The following is a 25,379-nucleotide window of genomic DNA, read 5'->3' on the forward strand; positions in this document are numbered from 1 at the left end:
CCTCTTTCATAAAAACGGTATCTAACTTACATCCAATAAAATGTTTCTATAAAAGCTAATATTTTAATGATTCACTAAAAGCATTTCTGATTTCCATGGACTTTGAGCCCAGCTGCTGAGTAGAGTCTCAGGAGCAGAGAGGAACATTCTTTCAGACCAGTGGATACTGAAGCTTTCCACTGAAAACATCCATTCCCCTAAAGTTGCCCCTGTCTTAATCCAAGTACAAAGTCCAGGGAGAGGGAGTCTTGGCTGGGGATTGAGAATGTGACCCTTCTGGTGGGGGGCGGGGGCGGGATAGTGGCAGCAAACAATGAGATCACCTGTTTGAGATGATTGGCTGGGATCCCCAGCTGCTTCTGATCACTGACTGCTCATCTTTCGGTAGAGCTACCCACAGGGTGGACTGCCCCTCCCAGGCTGATAGGATTGTTATGCTCACTACCATAGTTTTAGTGCTTATCATAAATCAGTAAATTGGCATTGCTATTTTACACATCGGGTTTGAAATCTTGGTTTATTGGGTACATCCCTGATAAATAAAATGATCTTTCTTGTGATAACAAAATCAGTTTCTGGGCTAGGAGGCTAAGGGTCAGACTCTGAAGTATGTAATCTTGTCATTCTCAAAGTATGATGCCCCAGACCAGCAGAATCAGCATTACCTGGGACTTGTTTGAAATGCAAGTTTTGGGGCCCAACTCTAGACCTCCTGAATCAGGACTGTGGAGCCCAGAAACTGTTTCAAACAAGTGTTCCAGGGGATTCTGATTCCTGCTTAAGTTTGAGCGCCACTAAATTGAAATGACAGTTATTTGGAGGTGGGTGGGTCTTATGGCCATGGTGCACAGTTATTTGTCAATACCAGGTGAGATGTTGGTGTGAAGGTGTGCTTTCGATGTGATTCACATTTAAATCAATTTTGAGTAAAGCACATTACTCTCCATAAAATAGATCAGTCTCATTTAATCAGTTAAGACATTAAAAGAGTGAGGTCCCCTGAAAAGGAAGAAATTCTGCCTCCAGGCAGCCTTCAGACTCAAGATTACAGTATCAACTTTTGCTGGAATTTCCAGTCTGCTGGCCTGAACTTGCCAGCCCCCACAACTGCATGAGCCAATTATTTAAAATCATTCTCTGTCTCTCTCTGTCTCTGTCTCTCTCTCTCTCTCTACACACACACACACACACACACCCTGTATACATACACATGTACAGGTTGAGTATGTCTGATCTGAAATGCTTGGGACCAGAAGGGTCTCCAATGTTGGTTTTTGGAATATTTGCATTAATGCTTACTGGTGAGGCATCCCTAACCTGAAAATCTGAAACTCTCCAAAGCATTTCATATAAGCATCATGTCAGCCCTCAAAAAGTTTAGAATTTTAGAGCATTTTAGATTCGAGATTTTCAGATTATAGATGCTCAACTTTATATATATATTATGTAAATATATAATATATACATATATTATATATTATATATATATGTATTGTATATATGTACATGATATATACATGTATATATTATATAATATATACAGTAATATTATATATAATTTATTATTATTATAATCAATTATAATATTACATATATGGTATAATATATATAGCATACCCTATTGATTATGTTTCTCTGAAGAATCCTGATAAATACAGGGTTCATGTGTTCATATATTTAATGCATGTATCCTATATTAGGACTAGGATTTTTTCTTTTTTATTTTTAGCACTGTATGTTCAGTGCCTAGTATATAGCAGTTAGTCTTGCCATGCATATTTTTGGTGAATGAATTAACTGTAGTGAGCTCACTGAGAAAGGGAATTGGATACTTTGGCCTTGAGGGTGGCCTCTTGGAAATCAGCCAACCCTGAAAATATCTCCTTCACTGAATTCCCTCTGGGTAATAAACCTCTCCTTGGGAATCTTCTAAAGCGTGCAGATGAACCAACAGGAAGTCACATCCAGCAACTGTATTGAGTATCTCTGTGTTTAATTCCTCACAAGTGAAAGAACCTCTACACTCAGCAGGTCCCCCTTTGGCTGTGTTTCTATCCACGGGCCGTGACTTGAAATGCAGTTGACTGCACCTGGCCCTTCTGTAATGCCTTGTATTTAGAACCAGTTTTAGAGTAGATCCTTATCCGTACTTTGTTTTTCTAGAAAGAGTGAAATTGAAAACTTAGCCTCAAATACCATCTATTTTAGCGTCAGCCCCAGTACACTAATCTAGGAAGGTGCTTTCCTGAGCAATGACACAGACTTTGAGGCCGACACTCCTCTCTACTCCCACGCCACACCCTCTGTGGGGCCAGCTCATCAGAACAGCAGCAGGGCTTAGCTGCAGGGGTTTTTGTAACACTGTTGAAGACCAGTCAAAAGTCATCTCGATAAGATTACTTTGAAACCTCCAGGACGGAAATTCCATCACTATATGAAATCAGAAAAAGTAAACATTCCTTGGTTCACCTTCATCATTCCCCTACATAAACTTCGATCAAATTTCTTTGAAACCATGCCAGATTTTCAGTGCAGGCTCAGATGTGGGGAGTTTGTCCAAATGTGTGAAGTGGACAAAAGTGGCGAGAGGGGAGGACTTAAGGCCCAACTAATGCTTCTTCAACTGAGTAGCCAGTCCTCAGCTTAAAACTTTCCAAGTGCTGTTCAACTGCAAAGTGCTCCCTGGGAGGAGGAAAAAACCTAAGAATTAGTTTGGTGAATTTGTTCTCCACTTACCTAAAAAAACCCAGAATACTAGGAAAGGCATTCATTATTTCACTAGGAATCCATTCAGCTCACTAAGCTCCTACCAGATGCTGGGGCAGCCTCTAGGACAGGCCCCCGGTAAGACTGACAGTCTTCTCTAGTGTCCAGAGAAGGAACGGAGAGGACTGAGCCAAGTATGTATGGATATATGTGGGGTAAAGGGCAATGGAAAAAGTAGAGGGAGAGGGCTCAGCAGCTTCCAGTGTTTACAAAGACAACCAACACCTAAGCCAAACAGAAAGACTGGAGGCTAGGCAGAGGCTCGTAACCCATATTCAGCCCATATGGGAATTAACCTAAAGTAAATTTTAAGTAAGTCACTTTGGAGTTGGAATTCTAACTCATCCACTTACCAGCTATGTGGAAGTTACTAAATCTTCCTAGGTCATAATGTTCTCGACTTTTTACTAAAAAGGGGTACAAAGGTTGTTGAGAAGGCAAAAATAAGATTACATGGGTTGAATCCCTGGTATATTATTAGACCCAAAGTCAATCCTCAACAAGTCTTCTCTTTGCCAGTCCATACGAAAGCTGGCCAGCCATGCACCTGCCCATACTCCGTGTCTGGACTGTGCCTTTCCGTGAGTTAGTTCTTCTTTGTCTTTAAAACTGTCTTCAGTGTTCACTTTAATTTTTACAAAAATATTGGGCTTTTTAAAGGGGGAAAGGGTTACTCTAAATTACTCATCTTGTAAACTGAGGCCCCAGGGAAGGAGTGTACACACTGTGGCTGGTCCAGCTGTGATGCTTCATTTCTTAACCATCCCCCCGCTATGCACAGACCACAACCACAACACACACACACACACACACACACATACATATACACACACACTTTGACTCAGAGTCGCTTTACTGCTTAGCTGACTAAGGGTGAGAAACTAAACTATGATTTATGACCATTCCTTCTCATTTAGGTTTCAGCAGCACGAAATCCGTTTCTCAGTACACTTCAAGGAAGAAAAGTCATTGATATTTAAGAAAAATTAATTTTTTTGAAAAGACATATGCCAATACCTCTAACAAGAATTAATAACAACTCAATTCCATATGAAACCATTTTGGCTCAATTTGAATAATTTGAGAAATACAATAATCTTTAAAAGTATCTTTTAATTTCATTATACCTTGAAGATAGTGATGTTGATATCCAGATGACCATCAAAATAAGGGGATTATAGATTATTTAGAGGTTAGAAAATGCTATTAAAACTTGTTGGAATAAAAAGCAGACTTTTTAGATTACTGTATTTGCTGAAAAGGAGACCTATGTTTAAATCATTCTAAGTAATAAAGAATAAACAGATTTTGCTTCATGGTTCTACAAACAGCTGTTGAGTAAGCCTTCCAGGTATTTCCTGCAGGGTTTAAAAGTCTTGGGATTAAGAAAAAGAAAAGATCTTATAACGAACCTTATTAACAGAAAGAAGTGGAATAAAAATTATCTTTAATTTTTCCCATGGAAGAAGGGAAACTATAAATTGAATATTTTAAACAGACATTTAAAACAACAAAAAGAAGCTGGGCACAGTGGCTCAATCCTGTAATCCCAGCACTTTGGGAGGCTGAGGTGGGCAGATCACCTGAGGTCGGGAGTTCAAGACCTGCCTGACCAACAAGGAGAAACCCTGTCTCCACTAAAAATACAAAATTAGCTGGGCGTCCTGGCACATGCCTGTAATCCCAGCTACTCAGGAGGCTGAGGCAGGAGAATCTCTTGAACCTGGGAGGTGGAGGTTGCGGTGAGCCTAGATCGTGCCATTGCACTCCAGCCTGGGCAACAAGAGCAAAACTCTGTCTCAAAAAAAAAAAAAAAAAAAAAAAAAAAAAAAAAAAAAATACAGATACAAAAAAATAAGAAATAAGATGTTTTAAAATTTCCCAAACATAAATTGATGTCCCCAAAATAAATCTGATGTTTCAACTAGTTTGTTTCATATAAACCAAACAATCGGTGTCTGTGAAAGTGTAAGCTGTCCCAGTGATGGGCAGCTCTTTCCTTTCTACAAGCAGCAGCGTTCGGTGGGTACCCTGGATGTTTTGCTAAAACTTCTAACTAGCATTCTATTTATTATTCAGATTAATTAGAAAAATAAATTTTTCTTTTGACAGTTGTGTTGCTTTTTAAAGAATTACTTGTTTTAATTTACACCCTTCTACTGCAACACTTGAATCTGACTCCTCAAGCATAACTCACAACTTGCAGGCTCCCCATATCCCAACAGGAAAAATAAAACAAAACAAAACGTATGGCCCAGAGAGGATGGCTCTGTATTTATATTCAGCATCATATATCAGCATTTACCAGGGTGAGGCCAATGGGTGTCAACTCCTGGCTCTTAGTCAATATTGAATCACAGTGCAGTTATGTAGGAAGAAGGAAACATTCCATCTCCCGATAACATGTATCTAATATGAAAAAAGCTTTCATTACATTGATGGAAGCCTGGTTATGCTTTTTAGAAAAGCTATCAAACTGAGAAGTTGCGCAACTGTTCTGATACGGCATTTTAAGTGCACTGCCGTTGGTAGGTGCATACAACGAATAACACTTAATCATGATTTTTAAAAAGCATTACAGAATTTTGGGTTCATCCTGCAGCCTTTTTATTTAATTCATTTGCTTATTTATTAATGGAGAAAGGTGGCTGGAGAAAAAATACATGAAATCCTCATCTAGCTCATAACCTCTAGCTCTGGTTCAGTCTGTGGGACATGAAGCAGAGCAGCCATACTAAGGAGAAAATTCACATTGGCTTTTTGACTTTTACTTAATTTAAAAAATTCCATAGTTTTGTTTTTTGATAGACCTTTGTAAATAATTTTCTCAGACCCAGCACCACGATTTAAAACCATTTACTTGGGCTGGGCACGGTGGCTCAGGCTTGTAATCCCAGCACTTTGGGAGGGCGAAGCAGCTGGGTCACTTGAGGTTAGGAGTTTGAGACCAGCCTGGCCAATACAGTGAAACCCCATCTCACTAAAAATACAAAAATCAGCCAGGCATGGTGGCATGCACCTGTAGTCCCAGCTACTTGGAAGGCTGGAGCAGGAGAATTGCTTGAACCTGGGAGGTGGAGGTTGCAGTGAGTTGAGATCGCACCATTGCACTCCAGCCTGGGCATCACAGCGAGACTCCATCTCAAAAATAAAATAAAACCATTTACTTTCCCATGTATTCTACAGGATAACTAAAGAAGCACAAGGCATAAGTTAATGGAAAAGAACAAAGGAAACAGATGGGAAAGCCCACATCACTGGGATTCCTTAGATTCCTACCTGACAAAACATTTCATGTTTCTTGTGTCGCACATAGCTATTCTAATGAACTGGTCAGCTGAGCTGGAGACGTTTTTACCACTTAAACAAGACCTGCAGTGTTCCATAGGGAAGGCTCATGCATTCCTTATAATGTCAAGATGAAAGAAAAACTTCAGAGAAGGTGAAAACTGGAAAGTGAAACAGAGTAATAAGTACTGAAAATGTCTTAGCTCAAAGGCACAGAGTTTCCTCTCTTTCATTCTTTCTGCTAACCCATGACAAGATGAACAGGTGTAGACTTTCTCAGCAGGATGACATGTGGCAGAAAACATTTTCACTTCAAAGTTGCAAACTATATTTGACATTCAACAGCTTTTCATTATGGTAGGTAGAAGAGAGAAGCTTTACCTCAGCTCCTTACAATTCATTGGTAGTGCTCTGACATAGTAATTATCCTTCGCTCCTAACCAAGACTGCCCGGTCCAATCATCACATATGGGATGGAAGGAGGACTGCAGGCGTTTCTCTAACTTCCTTGTGCCTGCAAAGCATAGAAGGATTTTGGAAAGAAGCCCCGGGGTGGAGTGCTCATGTGGCTGGCATGAGAATATCTGACTTTCTCTTGGCACCTGGCATTATAGCGCCTTTACTTCATCTTGGGTTAATGTGCCTAAAGCTTCAGGTAAATCACAAATAACTCATGAGGAAAAATGCTGGGACCTCTGTTTTACTATATTCCCAGCTCACAGCTTCCAGTAGACCTGCGAGAAAACCCCACAAATATGTCAGCTACTTTAAACCAACATACTCAAGAAGTTCCTGGAGCCTGAGAAATTTAACACTAACTCATTACCGGATTCAAGCAGTGTCTTCCCACTTACTTCACTAAAAGGCTCCATTCTCCACTCCACACCAGTTCTCCCAGTATAAGGAAGTGACATTTCAAGCACTGTGCCTGTTATTAAACTCCTTGCAGCATAAAAATATTTCAAATCAACTACAGGAAAATTGCAAGTTTATTTTCTTGTATGCAAGATGGCTTTTACAACTGGTGGAAAGTTCCATAAATGAAGTACAGATTTGATGCCTGGGATATGTTTGTGAGGTAAGGGAATGATTTTGGTGAGGATCCCCCTGGTGCAGTTTCCATGAAACTTTCCAAACTCCCTCTTGCTCCAAGTCGGGCAGCTCTTGCCATTCCTCCTTTCACCTGGCTCCCAGGAGCTCTTCAGGTCTCCATTCAGCTGTCAATCCCTCAACACTGCCTCTGGCTCCGCAGCTAGCCAAGTCAATCTCCAAAGTCAACTAAATCACTTCTCTTGGATGTTAAATAACCAATCTCAGTGTTTGTTTGACGTCCCTCTCCCTCAATGAAATACATAGACCACTTGGGAAGAAATCCTAGCTAGGTTGACTCCCTATGGTCTAGCAGAGTGCAGCTACTGAGTAAATAAATGACTATTAAGTGAATAAGTAAATGAATGGGCAAAAACATTGCAGAAGGTAACGGATTTCCCTGTAGCTTGAACACCCTCAGCTTCCCCCTACCCAAACTTGTCTCCCTTCCTGGTCTTTCAGTGACAGTTTCTTTGATGGACATGGTGCCACAAATGAAGCTACTGCTGGATGTGATTTCAGGACTTCCAAGAGGAGAGTTCTCCGGGTGTGCTGCCAGCAGGTAGCAAGAGCTTCCAAGTCATGCCTATCATAGCAAGGCTGCCCATAACCTTAGAGACCCATAGTCCTATTCTACATATAAATCAATTTACAAGGAGCAGCTAGCTTGGCATCAGGTGTCAAGAGAGCAGTACACATCAAATGCATCCTTTAACTTCTCAGAGCCTCTGCTAAACCTGAGGATCATTACAATCCTTTCAAGCCAATATAGAGAGCAAGTTTCTAACTGAGCCTTAAGACTGGATGGATTGATAATTAGAAGCAAGCACAGAGGTGGTGGTGGGGACCTTCAAAACAGAAAGAAGAGCATAAAGCCATGCATTTATGTTTAAATAATTTTTTTGCAAATTAAAGTTTCCATTTATGAAAAAATCATGTATAGAAGTCCATAGACATAGAAGGTATTACATACCAAGAGATAACAGATATTCAGATGTGGCTCTTGGTATTAGCAAAGAGAAACAGCTGTTTTGTGATGAAGGTTACAGAGGCTAACTTCCAACTATTTGGTGTAGTAGTTTATAACATAAAGTGGAAAGCACACTCACTCTCTGGTTCCACCATAAGCTTCAGTTTCCTTGGCTGTGAAACGGAATGAATAGTACTCACCTGCCCCAGTATGAGCATGTAATGAAAAGTATGTGGCCCAGCACTCTGCCCTAGCTTGAGTACCCTCAGCTTTCCGTACCCAAATTTGTCTCCCTTCCTGGTCCTTGGGTGGGAGTCTCTTTGCTGGACATGCTGCTGCAGATGAAGCTATTCCTGGATGTGATTTCAGGACTTCCGGGAGGAGAGCTCTCCAGATGTGTTGCTACCAAGTGGCAAGGGCTCCCAAGTCATGCCCATCGCAGCAAGGCTGCCCGTAACCTCAGGGACCCATAGTCCTATTCTACATATAAAGTCAATAAATAATAGCTATTATTATTAAATATGGCGTAATGTGAACATGCTGGCTTTTATATAATTTCTGGCTATTTTCTAGATTTTTAGTGTAAGGGTATGAAGGCTAGTGGTCCTGTGCCACGGAGAAGCCCTGTCCTGGGAAGGGATGACAAGTGACTCCTTAGCAGGTTTTGTGTGTGTCTGTCTGCTTCTTGCAGCATCGTCCCCCTCCTAGGACACATCCACCACATTTGTTTGTTGATGTGATTTCTGTCAGTCTTCCCTGTGTGACCACAACCTCTATGACACGACAGCTCCCTGTCAGCTTCTGATCCTCCCTGTCCTCCGTACCTAACACATATAGTAGGCATTCAATCTATAGTCACTCATTGAATAAAGTTATAAAGAAAAAATCATGACATATATTAAGAAAATTCTTGGCAGACATCATTTTGTGCACTATGCCTTGCTAAAAAGCTTCACACAAGCAATATAAAAATAGAACTCATGGGCCAGGCGCGGTGGCTCACGCCTGTAATCCCAACACTTTGGGAGGCTGAGGCAGGTGGACCACCTGAAGTTGGGTGTTCAAGACCAGCCTGGCCAACATGGTGAAACCCCGTCTCCACTAAAAATGCAAAAATTAGGTGGGCACTGTGGTATGCGCCTGTAATCTCAGCTACTCGGGAGACTGAGGCAGGAGAATTGCTTGAACCCAGGAGGCGGAGGTTGCAGTGAGCCGAGATCGCGCCATTCCCCTCCAGCCTGGGCAACAAGAGCGAAACTCTGTCTCAAACAAACAAACAAACAAATAAATAAATAACTCTTGCTCCAAAATGGATTCAGAACATTTACCCCCTCAGAACTCAGAGACTTGCTACACTTAGTACACACAAAAACAGATTCTACAAGATAAGGAATGGTTAGAAAGCAATCTTTAATTCACATTAAAAATATAAAATTTATGCTATAAAAACTACTTGTTTTTATCTCAGTAATCATAAGGAGATGACGATCTGATTTTTAGGGCTGCTGAAAACCACCTCCTCATGCAGTCTCCGCTGCATCAAGTGGACACATCTGAGCTGGCATCAGAGCACACGGCACACCTGTGGCTGCAGCTAGACGCTGACATTTCAGGTCCGTGTCTGAATCATGGTATTAACACCACCAGAGTCACAGGTCGAACCCTGTGACAAAGATAATATAAAAAACGTTTCCTATTTTTCTAAAGAAACATGAATAAACATCCCAAAATTGTTTGGAATCTGTTAAGTTTGTACTTAGAGCCAGTAGTTCCAAAGAGGAAAAGAGTCTCAACTTTTATATTTTCAATAGGTCCTCCACCATATTATGTAGTGACAGCTGCAATTAAATAAAACCTCAATATGATCGAGCAACATCGAAGTTTCATTAGATTCTGTGTAACAAGAAATTTTATAAAGCCTCACCATCACCCCTTGGAATTAAATTGTCTCAGGTGAATTTCTAGCAGATGAAACAGCTAAAGCCACATATGTGCGTGTTTACATTTCAGATACTGTTCTTAAAGAGTTCTTCCCTTTTTATTATTCGTAAATAATAAAAAATAAATCATGATACATTTCCCTGATTACAAATAACAAATCAATTTTTGAACTGCTTTGAAGATGAAAGAGAAAAGTAAATGCTAAGTAATGAGGTGTGTATAAAAATTAAGTGAAATAGAGTGTATAGTGGGTCTTGTTTTTTTTCCTTTGAATGTTATTATTTCTAATTATTTTAAGCATTTAAAGGAGAAAAAAAAGCTACTCAGGTGTCAATAAATAAGAACTACCCTCTTTCACAAGTTTTCCTCCTTAAGATCTCTTCTACAATCTCACCAGACCTCTTGGCAAATGATCCCACTTGCCCCAACTCATTCTCATTTCAGGTAAGACATTTAGCCTTTTTGGATCTCAGTTTCCTCATATGAAAAGTGAGGAGGTTGGATTAGGAGCGGGATGGGTAACTGGTAACCTAGAGGCAGTATTCTGGATAGCAGATACTTGTTAGTCTCACAAATGTACATGTATATTTAAAGTTATTTGCCAATATTTAATAGTCAAGATAGTTCTCATAACATCTCAGGTGTGGATCTTGGGCTTCTCCTGACACATCAGAACACTGAGACCATGTTCTGGCATGGCACGAAGTCAGGCAGCAAGTGACAGCAGCCGCCCTTTTACCCCTGAGACATACCCTCTAGTACACCACGGTCCTCTCCTGCTGGGCCCGCTGCTCCCATGGGTTACCTATGTGACCTCTGGAAGTACCCGAGTTTGCCACCCTTGCTCTGGAGTCCCTTTCGGCTCTAATATTCTCATTCCCAGTGTGATTGTGTACTAAAAAAGGGATCTTGGATTTGGCTTTCAGCACACTAGAACTCTGTAGGGGGTTTACTCGTGTTAGCACAGACACTACTATTCATCTGCTTTGTTTAGAGTTTCTGTATGAGACACAAGAAAAATAAATCTAATATTTAGCTCACTATCCCACAGTAGAGTAGGAATTCGAAATGTTTTAAAGTTACTGCTGACTAGAGTTGTTCTTCTAGAATGAGTTCTCATTTTAAAGGTTATTTGGATCAGACAATGGGGTCACTGCAGGATGGATAACAACTCTAACAGATTACTGGTTATACAATTTAAGTGTTCAAAAATAAAACTCCAGTGTTATACTCTTATTCCTTGCAGAACCAATTTTAGAGTGGAAACAAAAAGGAAAGACCACTTAAGACATAGTTGTTCAAAATGAAATGTCAGACTAGGTCAAAAATGGACCAAAACTTATATAAGACTACATAAAGAAAAAAAAGTGTCTGTAATTTTCATAAGTAGAGGCATTTTTAGCTACTGGTGTCAGGAAGAGAAAAACAGGAGACTGAATTTGTTCTGAAACTATTTGAAAACATGTTATTTTTATGAGTGTAGATTAGCCTTTAGGTTCTTTTCTAAGACGATACCATATCACTTTTCTAGAGGTTGAGACTTCTTTTATTTTGGAAATAAGCCCAACCAACACTACTCTTTCTTTAGGTGAGGAAAAGAAGTAAAAGCTATAATGCGGCTGGATTTGACATTAAAAATACCCTGGCATGGCAGGCACAGCAGTTTTTTTGCTTTTGTTTTTATTTTTTAGTACTCTAACCTCAAATCTAAATTTACAACATTGCCAGAGATCTCAGGAATTATGAGGAAATTACCTCATTCCCTTTAAACTTTTTCAGGAAGCAAAGTTCTCTCCATATATGGCAAACCAAGAAGGAAGCAGAACCAAGCTACTTTCATTTAGGAGCTGCCAAGACTTAACAATTGTTTTGTTTCAGGCACGCCTACAACCCACGTGTAAGCTAGCTGACCCTGGCACAGCTGGGTGGCTAGGGAGTGAGTGCCTGTCCTCATCTCTCCAACATCAGGCAGTACAACAGTGGGCCTGAAAGGGGTCCTGGCCACTAGAGGCACCCTGTGCTACATGAACCACTTTCTTAGGGACTTTGAATTGGTAACCTGCATAGGAGAGAAAGGTGAAACAGGCAGGCTGAGGGCCACAGTGGGAAGATCCCAAAGAAGGAAGAATGGGGGTGTGGGGCTGAGGAGTAACAGCATGACCCAATCAACTGGGATGTGTCCTGGGAGGCACAGACAGACCATCTGCTCTCTGCAGGCCTGGCTGGGAGGCTGTAGAGATGGTTTCTGGCCTTTTCAGGCATCCTGAAAAGTAGCCCCATCAACTTTCTGGCAAATGGAGCATCACCTGCCCCCTGTACCTGGAAAAGCCCAACCTTGCACGCTTTCTTGATAGAAGTTTTTTGTAAAACAAAAACAAACAGGGCCAGCACGGTGGCTCACGCCTGTAATCCCAGCACTTTGGGAGGCTGAGGCTGGCAGATCACGAGGTCAGAAGTTCAGGACCAGCCTGGCCAACATGGTGAAACCCTGTCTCTACTAAAAATACAAAAATTAGCCGGGTGTGGTGGTGCGTACCTGTAATCCCAGCTATTCGGGAGGCTGAGGCAGGAGATTCACTTGAACCCGGGAGGCAGAGGTTGCAGTGAGCCAAGATCACGCCACTGCACTCCAGCCTGGGCAATAGAGTGAGACTCCATCTCAAAAACAAAAGCAAACAAAACAAACAAACAAACAAAAAAACTCTGTGAATAACTAAGACATAGTAAGACATTTATTTCTGTAAGGCAGAGTTTTGAAGGGATCAATCATCTCAGACATGGGCAATAAAATCCTCTTGAACTGATGAATTTGCAGAAATCAGCTACAGACTAATGTACTGCTTCTTGTAATCCATAAAAATTGAAGGTTTTTGTTTGGGTCTACTAAGCTAATATCCCAAGGAAGAAAGATTCACAGTCACTTTCATGAACCATAAACACTAAGAAGAGACTTTGAGAAATGGAAGAAAAAAATAAGACAGAAAATAATTAATGTGATATTGCTGCTGATGGATAAGCCAGAGTTTATTTGATTACACATAAATATAAAATGTTTGGGTGGAAATACAGAGGCATCAGTGAAATGTACGGATAAAGTGGGAATTATTAGAAAACCTGATACACAAGATCAGACTAAAAAGATTGGTAACTCTTTAGCTTTCTGTCTTTCTTTGTTTTTTTTTTTTTTTTTGAAACAGAGTTTTGCTCTTGTTGCCTAGGCTGGAGTGCAATGGTGTAATCTCAGCTCACCGCAACCTCAGTCTCCCAGGCTCAAGTGATTCTCCTGCCTCAGCCTCCCAAGTAGCTGGGATTACAGGCATGCACCACCACGCCAGGGTAATTTTGTATTTTTAGTAGAGATGGGGTTGCTCCATGTTGGTCAAGCTGGTCTCTAACTCCCGACCTCAGGTGATCCACCAGCCTTGGCCTCCCAAACTGCTGGGATTACAGGCGTGAGCAACCACGCCTGGCCCAACCCTTCAGCTTTCAGTACGTTTGGCTTTAATATAACCTCATGTTGGTCAGAGGCAACAAAAAATGAGTTTACAAGTACCTTTTAAAAAACTATCAACCTGGGGCTGAACAAAACTCTGGTTGAGATCATTCCTACTACCTGGGCATTTCCTAGCCTAAGTATCATCTTTGAACTAACTACACTTTATAGCAAATACACCACAAGAGTAGGGGGAAAGATTTAAATAACATAAAGCGATGCAAGTATTGAAAAATAGGTCAGTGGAGAGAAAGATGGTAAGTCTATGTATAAATGAGAACAGAGCATGCTTGACATAATTAACAAACATATACAAGAAAGGCAACAGTTACTTTTTGTTTTATTTTATTTAATTATTTATCTTCCATTTTCAGAAGACAGGAAGATAATTATTCCCAAAAGGGAAGTAGTAGCCAAAACTAAGCCAAAACAAATACACAAACATCAACCACAAAAAGCAAGACCATCTGAGAAACACGGGGAGCGCCTGCAGATTTGAAGAGAGATTTGGTAAGTTAAGGAGAACGACTATTACAACTATCCTGGACATGAAACAAATAGTTAAGGACAGTTCAGCCCTACAGATTTAACTGGGGAAACACACAAATGAAAACCCAAATGAGGCCAGGTTTGGTGGCTCATGCCTGTAATTCCAGCAGTTTGGGAGGCCGAGGTGGGTGGATCACCTGAGGTTGGGAGTTCGAGACCAGCCTGACCAACATGGAGAAACCATGTCTTTACTAAAAATATAAAATTAGCTGAGTGTGGTGGTGCACGCCTGTAGCCCCAGCTACTCGGGAGGTTGAGGCAGGAGAATTGCTTGAACCTAGGAGGCAGAGGTTGTGGTGAGCCAAGATGTTGTCATTGCACTCCAGCCTGGACAACAAGAGCAAAACTCTGTCTCCAAAACAAAACAAGCAAAAACAAAAAAACCCAAATGCATTTCTCTTTCCTTATATTCATTTTTCTATTTCTCTCACCAGGGAACACTCAGAAACACTAAAAATCAGAAAGCCTTTTAAATTCTAAGTACAAATAAGTGGCATACAAGTGGAATAAGAAGTTCTCACACACATTCGAACTATGCCAGGCATCGTAATCTAGACTACTTCATGAGCTGCTTCTGAACCCCTCAGATCCCTTTCCTACTGGCCCTTTCTTGGTTTTGTTATTTCTCCTTTTAGGGGGGTACTCTTTAGCTAGAACAAAATCTGTCTTCACTTGTGGGGTGAGCCACACAGAGATCTTCTCTTCCTTAGCTTTCTATCATCCAGGGAGAGCACTGTTCTGTTGCTAGAAATACACACAGCAATGAGCTAAAGTCTAAAAGGAAGAAAACAATTTTATAATTATTCTGACAACATAGGTTTAAAAAAAGAAAAAACCAATGAAATGAAATCTTTTCTATCAAATGATAAAAATTAGAATCTACTTCTAGATTTAGAAGGTCTTAAATTATGAAACTGGATCTGTACTCCATTTTAAATGTGGGAAACACCCATTCTTTGAAAAAAAATTTAAAAAGCTGGCATCCACTGACGCACTGAAGCAGGGCAGAGATCATTAAAAGTGGGAATTAGGAGCGGGTGACTTGAGGCTGGGTCAGGCTTGGGCTGAGGACGTTGGGTGACGATATTTAACCTTCATAGACCTCAGTTTCCTCCTTTGAAAAAGTGAGCCTTTGATGAGATGATCTCCCAGAATCCCTTTCTGTCTCTAAAATCCTATTACCTTTCTATTGAAAATGCTCAATTTCACAACTGACACTTGAATTTCTACAAAAGTTTAGTGCAAAATGGTCTCCCTGTAACTGACAGCAGAAAGTGTGCTTAGAGCACAGGGAGCATCAAGCAGCTAAGGAAGAGCACCGGCAAAAGCCGTTTTCATTAAAACACTAAGGACCGAATTTCAAAAGTAGGAAAACAAGACCATTCATCTCTTCAGGGACAAAGGTCTAGAAAGAAAAACAAATTTCTATTTTAAAATGCAAATGTAATATCACAGCATTTGGATAAGCTTTTAAGAAAGGACCTGGAATTAGTACTTTAGCACTAATAAGAAAGTTTATAGCGTAGCGGCTTTGAGTAAATTGAAGAACTAAACAGAAAGGCTTGCACAAAATACATTAACCAACCAGATAACAACCATACATAAAATGTCTACACTTGAGGGAATGTGCAGTAAGTGTTTAAAGGGGAGGGGAAACTTAAGATAGCTGGACTGTTAAGAGACATATCCATAAGAAGACAACAGAGAATTCAAAATAAAAGTAATTATGAGCCAGGCATGGTGGCTCACGCCTGTAATCCCAGCACTTGGGAGGCCAAGGAGGGTGGATTATTTGAGGTCAGGAGTTCAAGATCAGTTTGGCCAACATGGCGAAACCCCATCTCTAAAAAATTAGCTGGGCGTGATGGTGGGAGCCTGTAGTCTCAGCTACTCCGGAGGCTGAGGCAAGAGAATTGCTTGAACCTGGGAGGTGAGGGTTGCAGTGAGTCGAGACTGTGCCACTGTACTGTAGCCTGGGCCACAGAGCAGGGCGGTCTGAAAAAAAAAAAAGTAGTTATGATGTCACCAAAACAGCAGGGAACCAAAATCAGAAATTGACGAGTCGGGCCTGATTTCTGGTAGGTGTGAGATTTCCGTCAGGAATGCCAGCAAGGAGTCTGGAACTGACAGTGCAGGCAGAGCAGGAAGGGATGGAGGGAGGTGAAGCGATGCCAATGGTGAGATGTTCAAGAAGCTCTGCCAGTGTGTGATAAGAATATCTGCCTCTGTTTTTTAGATGTACACCCTGAATATTTTCCTGCGGGTGTCTTAAAGGTCCACTATGTGCAAACTAATTGGTAGGCAAAGATTTCTTTTAATCAAACTACATTTTCAAAGACTGTTCTATAATACAATGATACATCCAATAATAACTTAACTGTACACACACATACATAACCCCAGAACTAATGGTATATTTTCAAAGTTTTAAGAATTGTTTACATGTGGTTTACCTGCAACCTAATTTAAAACAAACAAAACCTAACCATATTTCTTTGAAGTCTAGAGTACATGCCAGTAGACAGTGCAGCTTTTGCAGCTCTTAAGCAAAACTCACCATAAATAGGAAAGTAGGTAAGAACCTTTCATTATAGTACTAGATATTTCAAGGTAAAAGGTTGAAGCACAGAATACATTTCAGCCTGGTAATTTCCAGTTATAATAATACATTTTTAACACTGTCATGTCATGCTCTCTAACTAACAGAGATAAGTGACAGCTGCATTCTGCACAGAATGTTTTCAATGCCCCAGGCTGCAGAATCACACAACTTATTAAACTTACAAACTTTACTGTATTTTGTAGGAATACTAAAGGCATCTTAATTCAAGTCTACCAAAACAGAAACTCATGTTATTTAAACATAGCCCAAGTAACTAAGAAATAAACTACTCAGCCGTTCAAGTGACTTTAGTAGTATCATTGATGGGGAAGGAGTAACTGAGCTGAATTCTTACAGCATAATACATTGAAAATAACCTATAATTAGTGCCATTCTAGGAAGAAATGTAGGTAATTTAAAAAGTGTGCTACTAGCTAATAGTATAAACTAATAAAAAAGACAAATTATTTTCAAGTACTTCAGAAATAACTTCTTCAGAAGAATTTGCTTTCAATTAACGTGTCAATTAAAATTGTTCTTCTCATTAAATGAGGAAAATGCACCTGTCTAGACACTAAAAAATAATAAAGCCGCACTTAAAATGTGTTGAGTCTACAACTAGAACTCTTCTCTAATTTAAAAATGGTTCCTTTCCTTCTTTTAAACAACAGGAGTAAAGACTAGTTGGATGTGACATGTGATCTCATTGCTCTCTTGTTTTCTCTTAAGAGAGAGGGCACAACCACCCGGCCACCTGAAGGGAGGTATCCGAGAAAGCAGGGTGAAGGCGGAATAGAGCAGTAGGAAAGAGGGAGAACCTCTTTCAGTGCTTTAAGCATGATGTGACGGCAAAGTAAAATAGAACTTCTTTGGAACACAGGAGGCAGCTTCTTATACAAGTAAACATACACCTACCATGTGATCAAGCCATTCTCACTCTAGTTATGCACCCAAGAGAAATGAAAGTATATATTCAGGCTGGGCACAGTGGTTCATACCTGTAATCCCAGCACTTTGGGAGGCTGAGGCAGGCGGATCACCTGAGGTCAGGAGTTTGAGACCAGCCTGACCAACATGGTAAAACCCCATCTTTACAAAAACACAAAAATTAGCCAGGCATGATGGCTGGTGCCTGTAATCCCAGCTACTAGGGAGGCTGAGGCAGAAGAATCACCTGAACCCAGGAAGCGGAGGTTGCAGTGAACCAAGATCGCACCACTGCACTCCAGCCTGGGCAACAGAGCAAGATTCCATCTCATAAATAAATAAAGTGTATATCCAAACAATGACTTGTACATGAATGTCTATAGCAATTTTATTTGTAATAGCCAAAACCTAGAAACAACATATGTGTCTATCAACAGATTAAAATGGTATATCCACAAAATGGAACACTACTCAGCAAGAGTTGGAACAAACTACTGATATACATAATAACATGAATGAATCTCAAAATAATCACTTGCTGAGTGAAGGAAGCCAGACAAAAATCCATACATATTGTGTGATTCCACTTATGTTAGCTTTAGAAGACATGAACTAATCTATGACATAGAAATCAGATCAGCTGGTGGCCTAGGGACAAGATGGCAGCATTACAAAGCAGTGCAAAGATACTTTCGAGGATGCTAAATATGTTCATTATCTTGATTTTCATGATGGTTTCACAGGTGTGTCAAAACGCATACATATGCCATACATATGTCAAAACTCATCGAACTGTACATTTTAACTATGCACAGTTGATGTATGTCAATTATACCTCAATAAAGCTATTTTTATTTTTTATTTTACTTTATTTTTTGAGACCAAATTTTGCTCTTGTCACCCAGGCTGGAGTGCAATGGCACAATCTTGGCTCACTGAAACCTCTTTCTCCTGGGTTCAAGCAATTCTTCTGCCTCAGCCTCCCAAGTAGCTGGGATTACAGGCGCCCACCACCACGTCCAGCTGTTTTTTCTATTTTTAGTAGAGATGGGGCTTCACCATTTTGGCCAGGCTGGTCTCAAACTCCTGGCCTCAGGTGATCCACCCGTCTTGGCCTCCCAAAGTGCTGGGATTACAGGCATAAGCCACTGAGTCCGGTCAATAAAGCTATTTTTTTTTCTTTTTTTTTTTGAGACACAGTCTCGCTCTGTTGCCAGGCTCAAGTGCAGTGTCGTGATCTCAGCTCACTGCAACCTCTGCCTCCTGGGTTCAAATGGTTCTCCTGCCTCAGCCTCCCGAGTTGCTGGGACTACAGGTGCTCACCACCATGCCCGGCTACTTTTTGTACTTTTAGTAGAGACAGGGTTTCACTATATTGGCCAGGATGGTCTCCATCTCTTGACGTCATGATCTGCCAGCCTCAGCCTCTGAAAATGCTGGGATTAAAGGCATAAGCCACTGCACCTGGCCAATAAAGCTATTTTTAAAGGAAAGAGTCAAAGTGGGCTGAGTCTCCAGAGACAGAGAACAGGCTAGACATGGAAGAACACACCCTCTGAAGGAGAGGAACTCTCAGGGAAAAACACGGAAAAAAAGATGCGTAATTATGTTCCATTTAGGAGGAAGAGTACACCGAGGCAGTAGGCCACTACCCCACTTGGCAACAGGTCCACCAGAGCCTTCTGAATAGGAGGAAGAGGGCTACAGTGATGCACTAAGGTCCTGGAGAAGCAGAAGAGAGAAAGCCGACTATCTATGGCCTGCTCTCTAAAGACGGAAAACTGTCCAGTCCTGTGCAGCAGAGTCAGAGTAGGCAGGAACATAAGAATTTAAGGCCAGGTGCAGTGGCCCACACCTGTAATCCCAGCACTTCAGGAGGCCAAGGCAAGCAGATCTCGAGGTCAGGAGATCGAGACCATCCTGGCCAACATAGGGAAACTCCGTCTCTACTAAAAATACAAAATATTAGCCAGGCATGGTGGCAGGCACCTGTAGTCCCAGCTACTGGGGAGGCTGAGGCAAGAGAATCACTTAAACCCAGGAGGCAGAGGTTGCAGTGAGCCAAGAAGATCATGTCACTGCACTCTAGCCTGGTGATAGAGCAAGCCTCCGCCTCAAAATTTTAAAAAAAGGAATTTAGGAGAAACATGAACTTCTGCAAGCAGGACCCTAATCTGACATCAAAGGCACCAACCCCAGAACCTTTCTTTACTCCGTGTATGGACCCTGATTTTATAAAGTGTTCACCCACAGGAGGGAATGCAAACCCAGAGCAGGACCGTGAGCAGCACGCTGACACCAGATGAGCAGGGGCTGGCCATGGAAGGGCACTTCTGGGAGTAGTTCTGGTTTTGGGTAGAGTCCTTCACACTCTCTGCATGCGTCAGGCATTTATTTGTGCCAGGTACAATGCAAACTACTGGGGATATGGCTGCCCCAGGAGCTGACATCACAGTGGAGGGCTGGGACATGTGCTGGACGTCTATCTTGAGCTCCCAGCTCTGAGACGGAGCAAGGATCCAGTCACCAGAGTGTTTCCATCAAGATTCCTCAGGCCCCTCCATGCTCTGACACCAAAGACAGTTCCTGACAGCATCCAAGCTCATCACCCTTCATAGATACCAAGAGAGAGATTAGCTGTTTAAACCCATCACAAAGTGAAGATCAGTGCTAGCTCTGAAATCCCACCTAAACATTGCGTGTTTTTAAACTTGCCTCTCAAGCTTCCCTGGATTAGGGACAGAAGATTGCCATCCCATTGTTGAGACCTCAGTCATCCTTCTGCGTGCTGAACTGAGTGGAAGGAAAAGCAACTGGATATGGAGTTAGGAGACCTGGATTCTGTCACTATTCTGCTCTGTAGAACAGTATGTCATTAAAACAAAACAATATAAAACACTGTCTGCGAAAGGAGACTCAAAAGTAAGGGGATTTTTATAATTTCCAGTTCACTTATGTCCTTAATTCTAAGGGAGTGCAATAAGGGACTTGTCAATAGGAAACCCTTTAAGTTTCAGGGAGGTGGGAGCGCCTTCCTTTAATTTTATTTCAAATTATTTTAAGCATTAAAACTCGGGGGTGGGGTGGGGAGGAACTAGTCTGCTGTCAGAAGAAAGAACAATACCCCATTCATAAGTTTCTCACTGGGCCTGAGGCAAATCACTTAACCTCTCTGGGTCTCAATTTTCTCAACTGTAAAATTAGGAAGTTGGATTCGATCTGGGTTGTGTTGTTGTTATAAACCATTCCTTCCTTCCTTCATTCATTCGTTCATTTGATATTTGAGAAACTGCTACACCCCAGGCATGTCCCACACAATAGGTCATAGAATTAAAAAACAGGCAAGAACCCTGCACTCCGGCCTACATTTCAGAGACAACAAAAATAGAGAACTAAATCACATAATGTCAGAGAGTGACAAGCACTAGAAAACAACACACCAGGAGTGCTTCAGTTGGAGTGGAGTGCTGTTACTTTACTTCAGGAAGGTGGGTGGGCAGCTTCTCTGAGCCATTGAGAGTTGAGCTGAGTTGATAAGGAACCAGACACTTGCTTCCAAGCAGAGGTAACATGGGTGAAAGCCCTGAAGTGGGAATAGGCTTACTTGGTGAAGAGAATCTATCCGCTTTTCATTGTATACCCCGCTCCTAGTGGTGTGTATTAATGTCACTTAAATGTATTCCTACAAGACATTTTAAAGAGCAGTAAAATATCATTGGATTTGAACAATTCCTGCAAGACAGGCCTTCTCTTCCACATGACTCCTTTGTTCTTCTCAGGTTTCTGTCCTCATGATCATAAATTCCCTTACTTATTCCAGGCAACACTAAACAGGATTTAAATCACTGCTTTTCAATCTTTTATAACAGTGACCCATAGTGAGAAATAAACTTTATGTTGCGACCCAGCATACATATAAAACTAAACAAAAGTTTTAAAAATCACCAACTTTACTATGACTCCCTGCAGTACACTATCATATATTCTATTTTATTTAATTTTTTTTAAATGCTAAGGTGACTTCATGGGTAACTTACAGTTTGAAAAACACTTTCCAAACCAACATTGACTAGTGACTAGTAATTTTGTTCAAACACAAACCAAAACATGAAAAAGTCCGGCATTAACCTAAAAGGCCATCTCCCTCTTCCTTTTTTCTGTACACATCCTTGCTTTGACACACTGAAATCTAAATCTCTCTGTGTAACTTGCAGAGGAAATGACCAGAAGGGGCATTTTCAGGAAAGCTGGGAGTGAAAGAAAGAAACTCAAATATGCAAATATGCAAACTGTTCACTAGGTGAGGATACACCATGGTTTCAGACTGCCCAAGAATGAAAGATTCATAGTCTTCACAATAAGGAGAAGAGGTATGTGTGTGTTGGGGGTGGAAGTGTGAGGCAATGCTAGGTAAGCCATCAAATTTTAAGTTCCTGGAGGGAAGGCAGTCTGTATCCTTCCCTTCCCTTACCAGAATTTTAGCCCCATGTGGACTGATGTGTAACTACAGCACTCAGAACCATCCCTGGCACACAGCACATACATGGGTGCTCAAAAAAATTTTGTTTCATAACTTTTGAATAATGGAGCTCGTCATCACCAACAAACCCTAACTTTGCATGTATACCCAATTACTAAATTTTCCTGGAATGTATAAATGTCATGCAATACTAAACTAACCCCTAGCTTATTGCCCAGTCATTGTTCAAGTCCAGGTATTAGTGAGGTATTTTTTCTCAAGCCCAAAGTGGGAAAAGGGTGTTTTCTATTGCAAGGTACATGAGATAGTATTGGCTGCAATGGAAAGATTCCATGTCTGTTAGTGGCCATGGTAAACTCCTAAACAGCTGGGATTAAAACGAGTATGTTTAATTTAATAAGTGGTTTCCCAAGGGAAACTAACCAGTGGGCTCTGTCAGCCAAGGGTCTCCCTGATAGAAACCATGGCAATTTCTCTGTGAAACACAGTTACCATCCTCACCCCTGAAGTCAGAAGTGCATGCACTCAATTTTCAGGAGCCCCGGGGTCCTGGTGTCACAAAAATTACAACCGCAAGTCAAGCATTTTCCCACCTGCCGCACAGCTGCCACACACAGAAAGCTCCTTTCAACTGTGCTCTTCAGCCCTAATTAGGGTCATCATTAATGATTTCAAATTACAACTGTTGCTTTAGCTCAAAACAGTGCTAAAAAAGGGAGCTGCATTCACGATGGTTTTCTTTTAAGTCATTTATCTGTTCTTCTCTCAGGGTCAAAAAAGATGTTGAAACAAGGGTGAACCTGCCAGAGCTTTTTATTATAGATGCAGCCCTCCCCCCATCCCCTTTCCCACTCCAGCACCCCTCCCTGTCTGGCTTTCCTGAATTGAGGAAGTAGCCTCCGGTAAGAAACTGTAAGTGGCTCCCTTATCAAAACAAGGAGGGATTCACAGCAGAGGGAGTGAGTCAGGCGACCAAGAACCCCTCCCTTATCCTGACAGGTCCATTTACCCCGTTCCCCCGGGTCAACAATAACTCGTGTTTCATAAAGGAAGAAAGTCTTAGAGAAAGAAAATCAACCCATCCAAAGACAGGAGCATCTACTTAACGCAAGACAGAACCAACCCCGCTGCCAGACCGGTGGTGTGGGCAGGCGAATGTGTGCGTGTGCAGAGGGACAGCCTATATATGGATGAGACAGTGGCAACGAGAGGAGAGACACCACGATTGACAAAGCCACAACTATTACGATTTGAAATACCCCGCAGGCACTGACTTTCGGTGCCAGAATCTCCCTGGATTTATTTTCAGGCAAGTGACTCACAACCTGGTCTCCATAAGTAATTCCATTAAAATGAGTCGCCGGTTCCACTAACCCGACTTTCCGCTGCCCTCTGGCTGCTCCTCCTTCCTCTCCGCCCATCCTGCAAACCCAGACAGCTCAAAGACTGAGCAACCTTATCCCCAGGGGAGCAGACGGCAAGCTCGCTGGCCCAGCCACTACCCTTGGGGAAGGATGAATGGGGCCGCGGGCGGGGGGAAGCGCAGTGAGGAGGCGTGCGGGCTGTGCGCGGGGTGTGTACGCGTGTGTGCGCGCGTGGGCACGCACCCCGGCCAACTTACGGAGGTGGAGTTGGTCCTCGCCTGGCCCTGGTTCCGTACCTCCTGCTCCCGGAATTGCAGCCCGGCCAGATGCTTCTCCAGCGCCTCCCAATCCATAGGTGGCACCGGGGGCTCTTCGGGGACGCAAGTCCCGCCGTCCGGGGGCTGAAGGCAGAGCCCCCCAGTCGCCGGGCCGCGGCCATCCCGCCGGCCCCCAGCCGGCTGGGGCTTTTGGATCGCCCGGCGGGGGCCCTGGGAACTGCTCGGCCGGCCAGCCACCACCACGTTGCCATTGTGCCTGAGGTCCTGGGGGTCGTGCTGGTGGAGGTTGCCGTTGGGCACCGGGGGCGGCATGGCGGTGGTGGCGCTCCTGCCCCCGCCGCCGCCGCCGCTCCGGGTCCTGGCGCTTAAGTCCCCCGGTTCCCGGGCCGGACAGCGGTCATCCCGGTACCCTCGCTGGTCGCGCTCGTCCTCCTCCTCCTCCTCCTCCCCGTCCTCCTCCGGTGCCCACTCATCAATCACCTTCTTCTGGTAGACCGGGAAGCGCTCCTCATAGTCCTCCAGGGCAGACACTAAGTCCAGGCTGCCCCCAGGCGACGATGAAGATTTGCACTCGGAGCAAGGGGTCACTTTGGTGGAGTTGGACTGTGAACTGGCGCGGCTGCTGCTGCTGCTGCTGCTGCCGGCGTCACTGCCTAGATCCATCCCATCCTCTCGGTAATCCTGGGGGGAGGAGGTAGAGAGTGAACCGCTGGGCCGAGCCTGCTCCAGCCTCCCGCCGCCCGCCGCTAACACCCCGGCCCAGTGCCCCGCACCCTGCGCCCTTTGGGTCCGAGGTGCGTCCCCCAAGAAGGCCTGGGGGGCGGGAGCCTGCACTAGCCGAGGCTTCCCTCCTGCCCGCCTTTCCTCTCGCACAACCAGACTTCCTGCCGGTAACTAACCCTCAAATTAGCAAAGGGGTGCCCAGCCACCGGCGCGCACACTTTTCATACAAGGGGCCCCGCGGCGCGCGCAGACTTTGTATTAACCATTTTGCGCCGGGCGCACCCCTTTACCCCGCCCCAAGGATTCTCCGAGAACCAGACACTTTCCCAGGAAATTATAATTCCCTGGGGGCGGGAACTGAGAAGGGGGTGGGCGGCTACTAATTTCGCACCTCGCTCAGCACCACCCCCGCCCGGCCCGCCCCTTCCCCGCCCGCGGCTGGGAGCCCGGGTCCGGGCGCGAGCTGAGCTTTACTTTCTAAGGAACGCCGGGCAGTCGGAGGTCTCTCTCCCGCCCCCGCGCCTCCCCGGCGGGCCCCTCCTCCCACCCGCCGGAAGGCTCGGGGTCTGGGGCGTTCTCAGCCTGCGCGGGGCAGCGTGGTCACCCGCCTCCCCAAAAGGTGTGCCTGGCCGGGGCGCGGCGGCGGCAGTCGCTGCAGGCGCCGCCACCGCCCTGGGGGAGGGAGGACGCGCCCTCCTGGCGGCGGAGCCGGTCCCGCCACCGAGCATGCCCAGAGGCTGCCGGGCGCGGCGTAGTCCGCAGTCCCGGTTTTCGCGGCAGCAGGCTGGAGCGGGAGGCAGGCTGGGATGAGGTTGGAGGGGCCCAGGATAGGCCCAAAAGAAGGGGGCACTGGGCGTTAGGGACGCAGACTCAGCCAGTTAGCCAGGGCGGCGTGCTGGGGATGCTGTA

General features: G+C 43.4%; 1 protein-coding gene across 11 annotated transcripts in view; it reads right to left on the reverse strand.

Moving 5' to 3' along the window:
* SCHIP1 (schwannomin interacting protein 1) overlaps nucleotides 1-25,379 on the reverse strand; it is a 610,058-nt gene that overhangs the window by 111,945 nt on the left and 472,734 nt on the right. For 3 of the 11 annotated variants that reach the window (XM_002759447.6, XM_035277729.3, XM_035277726.3), the window contains exon 2: nucleotides 23,727-24,428. In XM_002759447.6, coding sequence (XP_002759493.3) covers nucleotides 23,727-24,428 — 702 coding nt within the window. Of the gene's footprint in view, nucleotides 1-23,726; nucleotides 24,429-24,520; nucleotides 24,780-24,944; nucleotides 25,145-25,379 lie in introns of those variants that run through there. The other 8 variants (XM_078353949.1, XM_078353951.1, XM_078353947.1 and 5 more) reach the window with 8 other exon arrangements.

This window comes from Callithrix jacchus, chromosome 17, assembly GCF_049354715.1.
Source record: "Callithrix jacchus isolate 240 chromosome 17, calJac240_pri, whole genome shotgun sequence".
Taxonomy (NCBI): Eukaryota; Metazoa; Chordata; class Mammalia; order Primates; family Cebidae; genus Callithrix; species Callithrix jacchus.